Source organism: Mirounga angustirostris, unplaced genomic scaffold, assembly GCF_029215605.1.
Source record: "Mirounga angustirostris isolate CCGP_5_RB_7025 unplaced genomic scaffold, mMirAng1.0.hap1 SCAF_5, whole genome shotgun sequence".
Lineage (NCBI taxonomy): Eukaryota > Metazoa > Chordata > Mammalia > Carnivora > Phocidae > Mirounga > Mirounga angustirostris.
In genome coordinates, this window is record NW_026991713.1 from 67,728,335 (window position 1) to 67,743,492 (window position 15,158).

Sequence of the window (15,158 nt, forward strand, 5' to 3'; positions counted from 1 at the left end):
CTCATGTGTTTGGACATTATGGCTTGAAATTACATCTCTTATTCATTGGTATGGTATAAAAATAGGTTCCTGGGATTTTAATAATACAGAAGAATATTTTCATTTTTACTTTTTTATTCCATCTTAACTTTCCTCCAAGTAATTTTTCTTTGATACAAAGAATGTGCTCCCAGGGGCGCCTGGGGGGCTCAGTCGGTTAAGCAGCTGCCTTCGGCTCAGGTCACGATCCCAGGGGGTTCGAGCCCCATATCGGGCTCTGTGCTCAGTGGAGAGCCTGCTTCTCCCTCTCACTCTGCTTGCTGCTCCCCCTGCTTGTGCTCTCCATCTCTCTCTCTGTGTCAAATAAATAAAATCTTAAAAAAAAAAAAAAAAGAATGTGCTCCCAGACAGATTTTTACAAGATGTTCATATCCTTAAAGAAGAACGTGATAGTGAAGAAATGGGACTGAAAATGTAGGACTATGCTTGTTGGTACTGAGTTGTTGTGAGGTCATACTTCCTAATCAACATTAAACATTGATTAAGATTGTCAAATTTAACATTGCAGTTTAGTTGGTGATTTATGTATAAACAAGCAGTTGGAAATTGGAGTGGTTCCATATCTTTCATGAAAGCACTGATGTAATGTTTAGATTAATAACTCTGAATAGGCATCAATTTGGATATTGTAATGACTGAAACTCTTGTTTTTGACAAAATAAATCAATCTTTGTTAAATTAGTTTTTAATATTTAAAAATACTAATCTGCCTTTTTGGAAAGAGTGCTGTTCAACTTGATGAATTTTCAAGTCCAATGTGACAAGGCAATCTTTCAAATGAGCCTGTCTGTTCCATAATTTCAAGCAAATTGGATTCGGCCAAAATAGCTACTAACTAGCCATGAATAAGCCCAGACAAAAAGTGCAGAAGTAGAGACAGATGGACTCCCCATGGCCAAAGAGGTTAGGGACACACTGGGCAGGAATTGGAGCTTCATCTGGGCCTTGAAGAATGAATCCAATTTAGATTGGCAGGGGAGTAAGGAAAGGGAAAGAGCAAGACGTATTTTGGAGTTTTTTTCTGCAACAGGAGGATTATAGCCAGGGGTGTTAGATCAAACTGCTGAAATAGGGACCAGATTGTGGAGGAACCATGGGTTATATGGAGTGATTCTATTCACGATTTGCAAACTACTAAGTTACCGCAAACATTTGGGCAACTTCCCCACTTCATACGGGCTCCTGGGCTGTGAAAAGGGGGTAACTCTCTAAGTGCCCCTTAAGTCACAGGGTTGTGAGAATTAACATATAATACAGATGAACATGCACCACCAGAACCAAAGTGTTATAAAAATGTCAAGTGGTAGACCTGTGGGAGCTTGACTGCCAACCCTGCTGGGTGCTATTCTCTGCTTGAGTAATCTTACTATGCAGCCCAGCTCAGTTTCTTCTCATTTCCTACAATGATTATTGTAAACCTTCACCACTCCATGCAAATTTTTGATTCTACCCATTCTCTTATTCTCAACAGGAAACTTCTTTACCAAGAAAACAGAGAATAGAAACTAACCCCCCTTCTGCTCCCCTTACTTAAACCCACATGCTTCATGCCCACCCTTTCTTCCTTCTTCCCAGTCTCGGTGGAATAGATACCCTTTCTCTTGGGAGTGATGAGTCCATCTGAGGACTGAATCTCATCTCTTCCTGGCTTCAGAGGAAACTTATTCCATCCATTATCCCCTCAAACTCTGTTTTCAACTTATTTCCATTCGCTCCTTCCCATCAGGATTTAAATATGCTCACGTATCTCCCTTAACCACACATCCCTTCTAGCTTTTGTTTTATTGACCTCTTCCCCTTTTTATCCGAATCTCTGAAAGGTGTAATTGATTTTCACTGCCTCCATTTCTTCATGTCAGAGGCTCTCCTTCATCTACTTCAGTCTAGATTTTTCGCCCCAGCTCCCCTCCAAACTACTTTCACCAAGGTCACTGATAACTTCCATAATGTTAAATCAGACCTCGTTCAGCCCGCATTTTGCTTGACCTCTAGGCAGCAATTAATTCTATTGATCACCCCCCCCCCCTTGAAATACTTCTTTACCTTGTCTTCATGATACTACATTGTATTGATCAGGGATCAGAGTTGCAAACAACAGAACCCACTCTGGCAGTTAAAGCAGAGAAGGAATATATTGAAGGATGTTGGGTGGCTCACAATAAATGTGAAAGGACAGGTTTAGATGATGTTCAGCCAGGACCACACATGTCACACGTAGGTACAGATCCCACTACCTCTGCCTCGCTTTGTCAACACTACAACTCACACGAATATTGCCTACTGTTCACTGATGACGTCTGGGACCGGACTCCAGAACCCGTCCTACTGCTCCTATCCTGAATGCTGAACGCCTTCTCCACCCTGCTTGCTAGATTTCACAACCTTGCTTCCTCGTGAATTCTCTTCTGAATTGAAGTTTCGCATAAGGGCTCGCGATGGAAAGTCCTAGGTTACAAGGCTATAGACTGGCTGCCAAGTATGCTGAAATCTGAGTTGTGACTTCCATCTTGGGGAGGTGGGGATTACCTCAAATATAGAAGGTGTTGAAAGATGATTGCTGACCACTATGTCAACGTTCATCTACCTCCAACCCTCTTCTAGTTTTGTTGCTACCTCTCTGAGTGATCTTTTCAGCCTCCTTGCTTTACTTGTCCCTTAAATGTTGAAGTTCCCCAGGGCCCCTGTCTTATTTTTTTCCTCCTCATTCTGCACCCTCTCCCTGGGTGATGTTGTCTAATACCATGGCTTTAATTACCTCCTCTGTGCTTGAGGCTCCCAGATCTTGACTTCCAGTCTTGTCTTCTCTCCTGATCTCTATCAACATATATATCCATATTTCCACACTTTGTCCATATGCAACTAGAATATACTGTCCCAGACACAGAAAGCCAAACTACAAGTGAGCTTCCTCCTAGCTTCCAGTTTTGCTCTTCTTGCATCCATCCTGTACCTTGCAGTTAAAAAGATCTTGCTTAATGTCATTTCATTCACTTGCACCCTTTAGAGGAGAAGCATCCCCTCCACCACACCCCCCAAACACACACACACGTGCATATCCCTATATGGGCAGACAGTGTCTCTGGACAGTTGCACAGGAAATTGGTAAAAGTGGTTAGGAGATTAGGAGTGGGACAGTTGAGTGGCTGTGGGTTGGACTGACTTTAATTTTGCACTATGTTGTACCTTTTACAGTTTATACTCTGTGTACATATGATATAATAAAAAATTGATTTACAAAACTTCAATAGATTCCCATTGATCATAGGATAAGGTCAAATTCTTTTGTGTGTCTTACAAGATCTACACACAAAATAGCTCCTGCTACTTCATTAGCCACATTTAATGTTTTGCTATTCTTTGAATATATCAGATTCTTTCACTTTGCAGCATAGTTCTCTTGTTTGAAATGCTCTCCTCTTTCCCATCTCACTTGGCTAACTACTTCTCCTTTAGTCCTCTGCTTAGATGTCACACCCTATTAAAAGCCTTACCTTGCCTGTAAGATTTGGAGTGCTCACATTTTGTTCCAGATGGCACTATCCTTATCAAATTCCCACAGCATTTTTAAAAATTATTACTTGTCTTTGAGAAGGTCCATAGCTCTGCAAAGTCAGATACCACATCTGTCTTCTTCAAGGCCATGCCATTGGTGTCGTCGTTAATACCTTGGGCAATAGTAAGAATTCAATAAATATTACTTACATAGATAAACTACTCATGCTTTTGTTATCTCAGCCCCTTAGTATTCCAAATGATCTCACCTTTTCCCACAGGTATAATTTTACGATCACTCTCAACCCTGTCTCAAATTTCTCTACTGCATGTCTCTGTATATCTGTTTTAAATGCAGGAATCCTAAAGCTAGGAATAATGTATCCTATTAAAAGTAGCAAGAACAATGATACAATACTAGAGCTTTTACTCTTGAGGAATGTACCGTATAATTTACAATGAATGAATTCAAAAAGATGAATGAAGAAAATATATGATTTTTATTTTGAGATGTCAAAAAATCATGTGTGTCAGTAGCACATGATAGATATAGTTTTTAATATATAAAAATGAATATTTGGTAAACAAACTTGTTAATGCCACTGACTTCAAATAAGATTGCTTGCAATTCCTTTTAATGTTAGCCTATTTGTAAATGACATTTTAATTTATTCTTCACTGATTTTTTACTGAGCAGCCTACTTGCAAATTTTTTTTTTATTTTCAAAAATACTCTTATCTTCCCAAATGTTATTCTCAAATCTCTTTCCAGAATTACATTTCTCAGAACTTAGGCTTTTTTCCTGGTTTATGAATTAAGTCATTGATCTCTTTGCCAACTTTGCCAAGCCAGTTTTTCACAGCTGGTGGGCCAAGACTTAGCAATTCTAACCCATACCGATGCGTGCTCCTCTTCAATATGTGGAGTCCTTGCTGTTTAGCTGCACGACTTCAAGATTTTATTGGCTGAGAAAGAAAGCATTAGTGTTCATTAACATGCTGATATAATCCTTTTACAGGGCAAAATTGAGATAAAATTCTGTAGCCTTAGAAATACAGCATTTTTTTTTTTAATGGCATCAGTGACATACAAAGCATAAGATGGGGGGGAGGGGAGAGGTGGATAGCCAGGTTGTGTGTCAGAAGCCCACAGAAGAGGGGGCATCATACCTGAGTGCCCACTGCCTCCAAGGATAGTCTCCAAGGAGACGACTCCATAGGCCAAAGGGAACATTAATGTGGGATCTGGGGTCTGGAAACAGTGTTGTCATTCTGATTTCCACTCATTAACTGTGTAAACTTGTTCTGGAAGGATCTTCCAAAAACCCAGATCTGATTCAAGGAACCCTCTCCTAAAAGCTTTCCCATTTCATATAGGATGAAGTTCAGATTTTTTAATGTGGCTCATGAAAGTTTCACGATCTGATTCCTGCCACCTTCTTAATTTGTCTTTGGCATTTCTGTGCCTCCCGTGTCTTTAATTGTAAATGACTGCGGTTAGGTTAGATGATTTCTGTAGTTCCTTTCAGGTCTAGAAATCTGTGATTCTGAATAATTACAAAGTCAGCTGCAGCTTTCAGATAGGATAAAAGGGAATTTAAAAATTTATAAATTCCTGTTTCTAAAATAGATCAGCTTGAATTATCCTGGGGCAAGAGAGGTTGTTCAAGTGTAAGAAGCACAGTTTTCTTATGCTTTTTAAGTTTGTTAGAGGATGACCATGTATCCTACAAAATCCTGGAGAATCAGATTCTCCCCTGCAACCATAGAAATCATGTTCTCTTTGTTAGAATTGTAAAGTATGAGGGCTGGTAATGACATGGAAATTCTAGCCTTTGTTTTTATAGATGATGAAATTAAGGTCCAGAGAGATGAAATGCCTGTCAGGTTTATAACAGAGCCAAAGACTAGAACCCAGCCTTCTTTATTCCCACCACAGGGTCCTTCCTCCTGCAAGACTGTATTTTACCACAGTGGCTTGTGTTCACTGTTCTTACAAAAAGCTCATGTCTAAGTAAATGCCTGGGCAATGTACTGGGAAGACAAAGGATTCGCTCTGCCAAGTGGAGCTCCAGGTCAGACCAGTGTGGATTAGGATCCTTATCCTTTCTCCTTCTAGATGAAAAGCCATGAAAGGATTCATTGATTCATCCAGCAGATTTTTAGGGAGGGTCAGCCATTGTCCTAGAATAAGGTCTCTACCCTCCCGAATCTTCTGTTCCAATAGAAAGAGACAACAGACATACCAACAAATAACTTAATACGATATTTTCAGACACTGATAAGTAATGTGGAGAAACTGGGGCTAGGGAGCTTACTTTAATGTAATGAACTTCTCCTCACCTCAGTCATACTCATCAGCTCCACAATTGCTCCATCTTACCAACTCTCATGAGATTTATTTTTCTATGCCACTTCCCCTACTCCCCTCCTTCCAAATGCTTTCATGTTTCCATATCACAGCAAGGAAGATACCTTTCTTGTGTTTGTTGGAGATTTAAGTGCATTCCCATTGTGTCTCCTCTCCCATAGCCATATTTCTGTTTTATTTCCTGCATAAACTCCAACCAAATGGAATATTCACTGTTCCTCAGTGTTTCATGTCTTTGCTGCCTATGCTGCCTACACTAGACTCCAATGTCTACAATCCTCCTGCTCATCATTGAGCATCTCTGTTTGACAGGAAACTGTTCTGTGGCAGCCCCCTCCTTCTGTGTATAAGTCTGTCACTGTAAACCTACTTCTTCAAAATCTACCTCATGCCCTGCCACACCAACCAGCAAATTGTCCTTGGTTGTCCCTGCTCTTAGTCACCAACTTTCCTCTGAATACCATTCCTGGTAGTGAGTGCATTCTTTCCTCTGTTCCCTTCCCTTGCCTTGCCTTCCCTTCCCTTCTCTTTTCTTCTATTCTATTCTATTCTATTCTATTCTATTCTATTCTATTCTATTCTATTCTATTCTGGTACTTGGTATATAGGACCTTATGCTCTTATTCATGTTGTATCCAGGCTTCTTAATTTCATTATCAGCTCCTCAAGTTGGGCGGGGGGGGGAAGAGTTATAAAATTATTTGTATCACCAGGTATAAATTCCCAAATTTGTTCCGCATTAATAAGCTCAGAACAAAAAAGGCACTGTGTTAAAGAAGTTGGTTGCTCCCTATTTAATGCACATTTTACATGTTTCCGTTATATAGTATGCAACACTTCATAGCATTATTGTCTAAGTGTTATTTCTTCAGCTACAATTTATCTTTGTTGCCTAATGCAGCACTTGGACATGTTGCAAGTGCATTATATACTTGTTGAATTAATGAGTGAACATTTTAAAAACATGACTAGATATTTCAGAGCCTGTAATTTCCTCACATACATGGTGAGTTTTAAGGAGGGAGATGGAGGAAGAGTAGTAATATAATGATCCTGAAAACTTATTTGACCATGCAATCCTCTGTTTTTAAGGAACCATGAGCCTCTCGTGGAGATACTGTTCTCTAGAGTGCAGGCTTAACACATAGAAGGCATTATGTGGCTGATGCTGATAGTACTTAAAAGGATGGTAAGTTCTTTCAGGGCAGGACCTATGCTTTAACTGTGTTTGTACTGAATTTTGGTTGTGTTGTTAAAAGCCACATGGTCCGGCAGCGTGCCCTTTGCACGAATCTCTACAGCATGTCCAGCCCGTGCTTGAATGCTTCCTTTTGGCAGGAGCTACCTTCTGTGGCAGCTCTTTCCAACTTTGTGCAGTACTGTCTGCCTAGTAGAAAGTTCTATTGCAGCAAACGCCATCCCTGGTACTCTCCACCTATGACTAGTTCTACCACTCAGGGTCATCAGTATGACTGAAAATCCAGGAAAGGGACTTGGGCATAGAAGACATTCAATAAGCATGTCGAGAATTGAACTGAATCGTGAGAATTTGACCTTAAGTTTTTGAATTGGGATTTCAAATGAAAATATACCCTGGACTAAGTTTGAACATCATTTTCTGCCAGATCACTTTTGAGTCGTGCCGTTTTGGGGCCTGTGAGTATCTGCACATATAAGTAGAAATGACATTTATGTAGCTTTGCGGTTTTAAATGAGGCTCTTTGGGGACTTCCTTTTCTGAAGACGGGGCATGAGAAATTTAAAAAGACAACTGGCAATTGGGTATACAGTGTTGCACTTATATTTTTTGGTATTTTACTCCCCTCCCCCCACAATACTGTTCCTGACACTTCATATCTCTAGGTCATGAATCCAGTTATTTCTTTGTGATCAAAACCATTCAAGTACCTAAAAGGCTTCACGTTAAGTAGGTTTCCTCATTTTGCTTTATGACCCTACATTGTGTTTTCTCTGATCATATGCTAGCTTCAAGGGTAACATCTACAAAAGAAAATGGGACTGGCCAATGTCTCCCAATATGTGAGATGTAGACCCACCACAGGCAACTATTAGAGATAGTATTTAGGCCCATGTGCCCTTTCACAAAACATCCTTATTTATCTTATAAACCAAACTATCTGATAACTTTGGCTGTAAATAGGGCCCATTAACAGAAATCACCCTAACTGTCCCTTTTCCCTGTTTCTTCTCATAGGACATTAATACTCTCAAAGTTCTCATTTCTTGTGCTTCATGTACTTGACTTTGATTTGCCAGGTTTGGTGGCTCCTCCTACTGAGGTAGGCTTCCCCCTCTAGCATACTGTTTGGAAAGAGGGACAGTGCCTTCAGTAATTAATGCTTGCTCCAGCTGGGACTCAGTCCTGCCCTAGGCCCTGAAGCTACATCCTCGACTCTACCAGAAAATATGGTCTCTCACTAGGAACTCGTCTTGTTTTGAGGAGGGGCCACAGTGTACTCAATAATTCTCCCCTTTGATAACCAAGATGTCTCCACTGAGCTGTGTTCAATATTCTTGGCGCTTTCTTCCCCAAAGGTAAATTCTTTATACCTTTGTGCACATGAACTTCTTCATGGCCATCCCTCCAGTTCACAAGCTTAAGCCCAGGGGACTCCTGCAGTGGCTTTTGGTAACTTTCACTTCTCTGCAGCACTCTCTCAGAGGAGTGGGGTTAAAGACCATTGATCCAGCTGAGCACATTAATTGTCCCATATGATTCCTATTATTATCTTAAGACCCTGGAAGCAAATGAGTTTTCATCATATTCCCCCAGGGTGCCCGTAGTTTGATTTTTAGGCTGTAATTGAATGTGATACTTTCCTTGCAGACCAGTGCAAACATTTAGAAGTAGCATGGTATCATGAGAAGCATATTATACTAGGAGTCAGATCATCTGAGATCTATTCTTAGCTCTTCCTTAAACCAGCCTTAAAGCATTTATTCATTCATTCGGCAGCATTTATTGACCCTGAAATATCCTAGACACCCTATAAGGTATTGTGAATACAAAAATGAATTACATACTTAGTGATTCTTGACCCTGCTTATGCATTAGACCAGGGGTCATCAAACTGTGGCCTTCAGGCCAAATCTGATTCAACTTCTGTTGTTGTAAATAAAATTTTATTGAAATTTTGCCGGGCTCATTCATTTACATTTGCCTACGGTTGCTTTCATGCTAGAACAACAGAGTTAAAGTTGCAACAGAGATCCTATAAGCCCCAAAGCCTAAAATATTTACTATCTACCTCTTTATTGAAATATTTTGCTGATCCCTGCGTTAGACTCATCATGGAGAAGATTTAAAAAAGAAATCATTGTCTGTGTTCCACCACAGATAGTTAAATCAGATTTGGGATGGGGGTTTGAGAGTTGGTGCAAGGCCCAATGTTTTAAAAAAGCATCCCAGATGACTATAATGTGCAGCTAGAGTTAAGAGACACGAATAGATGATCTCTACCCTGGAGGAGTATATAAGGCTTATTGGAGAGAAGAAGCCTACAAAAGTTAATAAAGGTACAGCGGATGAATCTGCAGTGGAAACACAAAAGAGCACTGCATAGAGAGCATTTTACTTCATTGGGGAAGTTTTCACAGGGAGACGTTTAAACAGATTTTTTTTTTTAAAGATTTTATTTATTTATTTGACAGAGAGAGACACAGCGAGAGAGGGAACACAAGCAGGGGGAGTGGGAGAGGGAGAAGTAGGCTTCCCGCCGAGCAGAGAGCCCGATGCGGGGCTCGATCCCAGGACCCTGGGATCATGACCTGAGCCGAAGGCAGACGCTTAACAACTGAGCCACCCAGGCGCCCCTAAACAGATTCTTGAAGGATAATCCACTGGTGGGCAAGATCCACTAAGACTGGTGATAGGGAAAGAAGGAATAGAGAGGACAGCATGCACAGAGGCAGGCAGATATGAAAGAGCAGGTCCATCTGAGAACTGACCAGAAGCTCTGTGTGGCCAGAACCCTGAGAGGGAGGAAAGGGTGTGGTCATAGGCTATAAAACTGAAAAAGTCAGGGCCACGCCTGGGAGGAGCTTTGTATGGTAAGAGGTTTGTAATTTATTGTGTCGTTTTTTGCATTACCTTTCATTTAGAAGTTGAATAGAAAATTGAGCCTTTCTAGACTGCCATTTTTCCATCTGTAGAATAAGTAGTTAGCTTAGATGATTGCCAAGGTCCCCCTCTAACCTACAACTTTCTGAGATTTTATCAGTTACTTCTTGTGATACTTTCAGGTCTGGGAACATAGCTGAGGTTATAGGAATAGCATGACTTCTGTAGTAGTAGGTCACCTGATATCTCCTAAAATTGACCCATTTCTCTTACTAGTACAAATGAGAGCACTGCTACTTTGTGGATTCAGCATAAGGATTTGAGAAAGCAGACTTCTGAAGGAGAAATGCCATGCCTGGCCCATGCATTCAGGCCCTTCATAAAGAGTATTTCATAATGATAAAATATTTGTAAGATAGTTTATATTCCGTGCACAGAGGCACTATAAAATGGGGACAATCTTATTGTAAAAATTCACATTCTTTCCAATTAGTACTAGAGACCATTATGGCTTACCATGTGTAAGTCTTTACACTTAAAACCTGGTGTCTGAATTCCTATGGAAGTTCTTCAGTATGCCTTTTTTTTTTTTTTATGGTTTCTCATTTATATCAGGTCTCTACATTGTAATTTCATCTCTGTTCAGACACTTACTGGGATAGCTATAGCTCTACTTGTATCTCTAATAAGCTACATGTTATTGATTTCATGTCTTTAAGTGAAGTTATTCAAGTTCTGATGTATGTGAATATCTTATTTACCTCTTAGGGTCTCCCCAAGTATAGAAAATAGCCAGTGAATCAAAAAACAATAATATGATAGGCTCAGAGTTTGAAGATTCCAAGACTCTAACGTAGCCAGATTTGTACTTTCTGATTCATTTTATCAAACACAGGTAGATGAATGCACTGAAAATTTCTAAATATATTTAGAATGTTGCAAGTTGAAATATACAGACATCTTTGAAATTCCAGCAAGAGCTGTTGGAAAAAAATGTTTATGGTTTCTGTCACTTGAACGTCAAACATTCCTATTAGAGATGGTTTGAATACTTTTTAAAAATGCTTTTCAATTGGAAACCATTGCCCTCTCCCACCAAAGAAAATTATAGGGAAACTCTAGAATATTGGCCACTGTTGACCTCTTTGCCCTCCTCTTCCTTCACAGACATCGATGAGTGTGCTGAAGGACGTCATTACTGCCGTGAGAATACGATGTGTGTTAACACCCCAGGTTCTTTCATGTGCGTCTGCAAAACTGGATACATCAGAATTGATGATTATTCGTGTACAGGTAAACAGTGACTGTTTGTGAAAGTACATATTCCCGTGCCTTAAATTTACTTTTAAGAGTTCCTTTTAAGTCTACTTCTATGCCATAAATACTCCCTTACAACAGAACAATACTTTTCTCAAGGAAAAGCCTATCTCTTTGATTTGGTAGTTAATTCTGAACCTGTTCTAAGGAAAGGAATACCTGCTTGCTCTGGGTAAGTTTTGTACTTCCTGTTAGGAGAGTTAAAGAAAAACTAGAGAACCAAATTAGTATTATGCTAATTTTATACTTAAACAGTATTTATACTCAAAACTTCTGTGAATTCTATGGAAAATGTGAGAAACAACCCTTAAATAATATTTCCTTTATATGGCAGTAGGTTTTTGCATAGAGGAAGAAGAACATAAATAATGTGATGTTTTCAGAAATAGATTCTTGGAGTGCTAGGAAATGGGAATATTAAAGAGAATCGAGCTCCTTCATGCATCTGGGAAATGCAGCTGAGTACATCAAAGAAGTTTTGCTAATGTTTGTTTTATGAACTATCACTCCCTGCAGTACCATCCAGAGTCCTGTTCAGGGATATCTTGAGTGTTAGTAATGCCTAAAGTTGGTCCTGGGATAAGACAACCCATTTGCTTCATATTCTTTCCTACCAATATTCCTACTAGAATATTGAAAGAAAATGGTGCTAGACGAGTAGCTTGAAGACTATAGGGTTTGAGGAAATGTGCATGTGAAATAAGACATTTCTTTGGATTTCCTTTTTTTCAAATAGAATAATCTTAAAAATAAATAAATTTTAGAAAAACATGTGGGACCATAAAACCAGAGAGCACTTAAAAATATTATTCTTGTCACTTTTTACTCTACCTGTCACTTTCTACTCTACCTCCAACTTTATAATTTTTATCAGATGGATGTACAAATAATACTTAGAGGTTTTCAGGGAAAAAGACTCTATAACACTCCAGTAAAAATATGAATCTATAATAAAAGTGTCACCTTATGCCTTCGTATTAGAGTGCACTCTTCTAAGTTTCCATTACAGCGACCATAGTGTGTACTACTTGATATCTTGTTTATCAGTTAGAGCAAAGGGCAGGTCCTTCCTCTAAATTCAAATATAGTATTTATATAAAAACAAAATGTTGGGTATAAAGAACAATAAGAAGTGACCTTCCAATCTATGGAGAATAACCCAAAGATATTTTGAAGATAGAATATGTATTTAATATAGAGTTGCCAGTGGGTTATTTTTTTAATTCCAAACATTTCCACATTATGGGACCAATTCTGCACTTTTTCATTAGACAAAAATTAATCACATTGAGTGGCAGAGTTTCTTGAAGGAGGTCTGCAGAGATATTTTTCAACACAAAAAAAGAATATAAATGACAAATCTCAGTAAATACATGGAGAATAAAATACACAGTTTGCTGTATTATTGGTAATATCAATAATTCTGAGTTCCAGTGTATTTGTTAACAAGAACAATAATCTTAGCAAAACCACCGCATCTCAGAGTGATATTTCAAGATGTGCTCATTAAAAAAAAAAAAAAAAAAAAAAGAGTGCTAGCAGTTTTCAAGGAGTCTGCCAATTCCTTGGCATGAAAGACTTAAAAAGCTTTGTACATGTTTATACTTCTTAGTTGATTCTTTTTGTTTTTCTTATATTCTTAAAAAGTGTTCGAGGTTGTAAATAAGAATACATGACACATAATTTGGCCTGCTATTGAATGAGGAGTGTTTCTTCGGGGCAGGGTATTTTTAAGAGATTCATTTCCATTCCAAGCCTGTCTGTTGGCTGTAAATCCAAGGAATACTTGAGCTGTCATCCCTTCCAGAGACGCTCCTGCTTTGGCTTTACCTCTCCCAGTGTATTTTCCTTCCAAATAAAATCCCACAAATGACTATTTGTTTTTGACTACTTAGGGAGAATTTTCCATTAAGATTCCAAAGTATCTAATGATATCAATGAAGTATCCCTTTGTAGGGATGCCAATGAAGGCCAAGATCATTTTAAGAAAAGCTGTTCAGACCATGATTTTGTGCCTAAAGAACCGGAGCCAAGAATTTCAAGATCTGGCAGGTGATGGAATGTATTTCCTTAATGATGCACAGTATTTGTTTCCACTTAAAGAAGGATTTCTTGCCCTTTAATTTTCTATATACTGTGGGTAGGTCTACAAATTGGAGGATTTACATCCATATGTGAAAGTTGGATTTCTTAGGGAATAGGAGTGGATTTTATTTTGTAGTCCAAAGTCAGGCGATCTTTGACAAAACTTTTTATGTTAGACCATACAGGGTCAGCACACATTCAGGGTCCCTGTAGAGGAAATGAATGCTTAAATTCTCCCTCTTTGAATCTCTCCCTGCACACTTTAATGTTAGCATCTGTACCAAAGCCTCGAAGAAATGACTCTTCTGATGGGGGCTTGCCTTGCAGCTGAAGGTATCTAGGCTGTACCTTTTCAAGAGCTCCCATAAGAACAGAGTTGGACCTTATCTCTCTGATAAAGACTGGGATTTATTTTCCATGAATTTAGAAACAGATATCCGCATACTTGCAGTGGTAGGCCTTCCAGAATGAATGTCAAAACACCACTGCAGAGCCATTCTCTGATGTTTGTGGTTGAGCTCTTGGAGTTGTGAATTTGTTTTGCTTCTGGATCCCTGCCCCTCCTTCCTATTGAAGAACCCTCTGCCGTAATGTAGCTGACATTCTCAGCACGGAACCCAGCAGACTCTCAAAGTTGCTTGCCCCGCCTGAAAATGAATCATTCTAACTTAAAGAAGACTTTAAGAGTGAAACATGTTACTTTATAGTCAAGAGCTTTGATCAATAAAAGAAGCTTTTTTTTGCTTTTATAACCTTTTAGCTCTTGCATAGAAATCATGTATGCTACAGTGTAATTACCTTCCATAATTGGTAGAATTGCATAGGGTTTTTTTTTTCCTCTTTCAGTTCCAGACAGTTTGAGTTATATTTCCCCCGTGATCATAAAATTCTGGAGATGGAAGAATTCTTAAAGATAATCTAGTCCAATCTCCTAACTTTCACATATGGGAAAACTGAGGATCAGAGAGATTAATTGCCTTACCCATGGGGCAAAAAGAGGGCAAAAAGATAAGCTTCCTTATTCTTAGTTCTACTATTATTCACCATGTTTTAATTTGCGACCATACAAAAATAATAAAGGGAAAGATTCATATTTTACAGAGAAATACATTATTTAATTTCTAATGTTCAGTAATTAAACTGCCTTTCTGTAGATTGTTTCAGTTCATTAGCTTCAATTCCAAGAGGAATGTTTCCCCTACAGACCTTATAATAATTCTGAATCAGAAGTCAGTAGAAGAAGTATAAATCGCCACTTTCTGGGCCTCTGACTCTATTATACAGCCACACTAATGACTCAGTGGCAAAAATGATATAGCAGTTTAAGCTCTTCTAAACCCATTAATATAATTTTCCTTCCAGCGAGGGTGTTATTTATTTATTTTTCTAATCAATGCTTCATAATCGCTTTCCTTCTCATGTCCCTTCCTGTTCTCATAGAGGAAAGAATAGGTACACCTACAGGAAAGAAAGAGAATGAAAAAGAAGGAAAGAAGGATGGAGGGAAGGAAGGAGGGAAGGAGAAAAAAGACAAAGGAGGGGAGAGAGAAGGGAAAGAAAAGGGTTTGGTTCACATGAGCCAAGATGTTAGAAGCCCACTCTTCAGTATCTCTAATTGCAAAAATAACTTAATTTTTATGCATAACAAAGTTGCTTGGTTACTGATCTGGACTAATGGTTTTCTTGGTTCACTTGTATAAGTGTTAATTGAATTGGGCAAATCTTTTTGAGTTTTACTGGACATCCCTTCCTGGAACTGGTCTTGTGTAATGG

The 15,158-nt window shown here is 38.9% G+C and overlaps 1 protein-coding gene across 1 annotated transcript in view; it reads left to right on the forward strand.

Annotated features, from left to right (window-relative positions):
* The window catches only part of NELL2 (neural EGFL like 2), a 326,039-nt gene that overhangs the window by 169,042 nt on the left and 141,839 nt on the right, over positions 1–15,158 (forward strand). Inside the window, exon 13 of the mRNA XM_064591364.1 lies at positions 11,151–11,276. Coding sequence (XP_064447434.1) covers positions 11,151–11,276 — 126 coding nt within the window. The remainder of the gene's footprint in view (positions 1–11,150; positions 11,277–15,158) is intronic.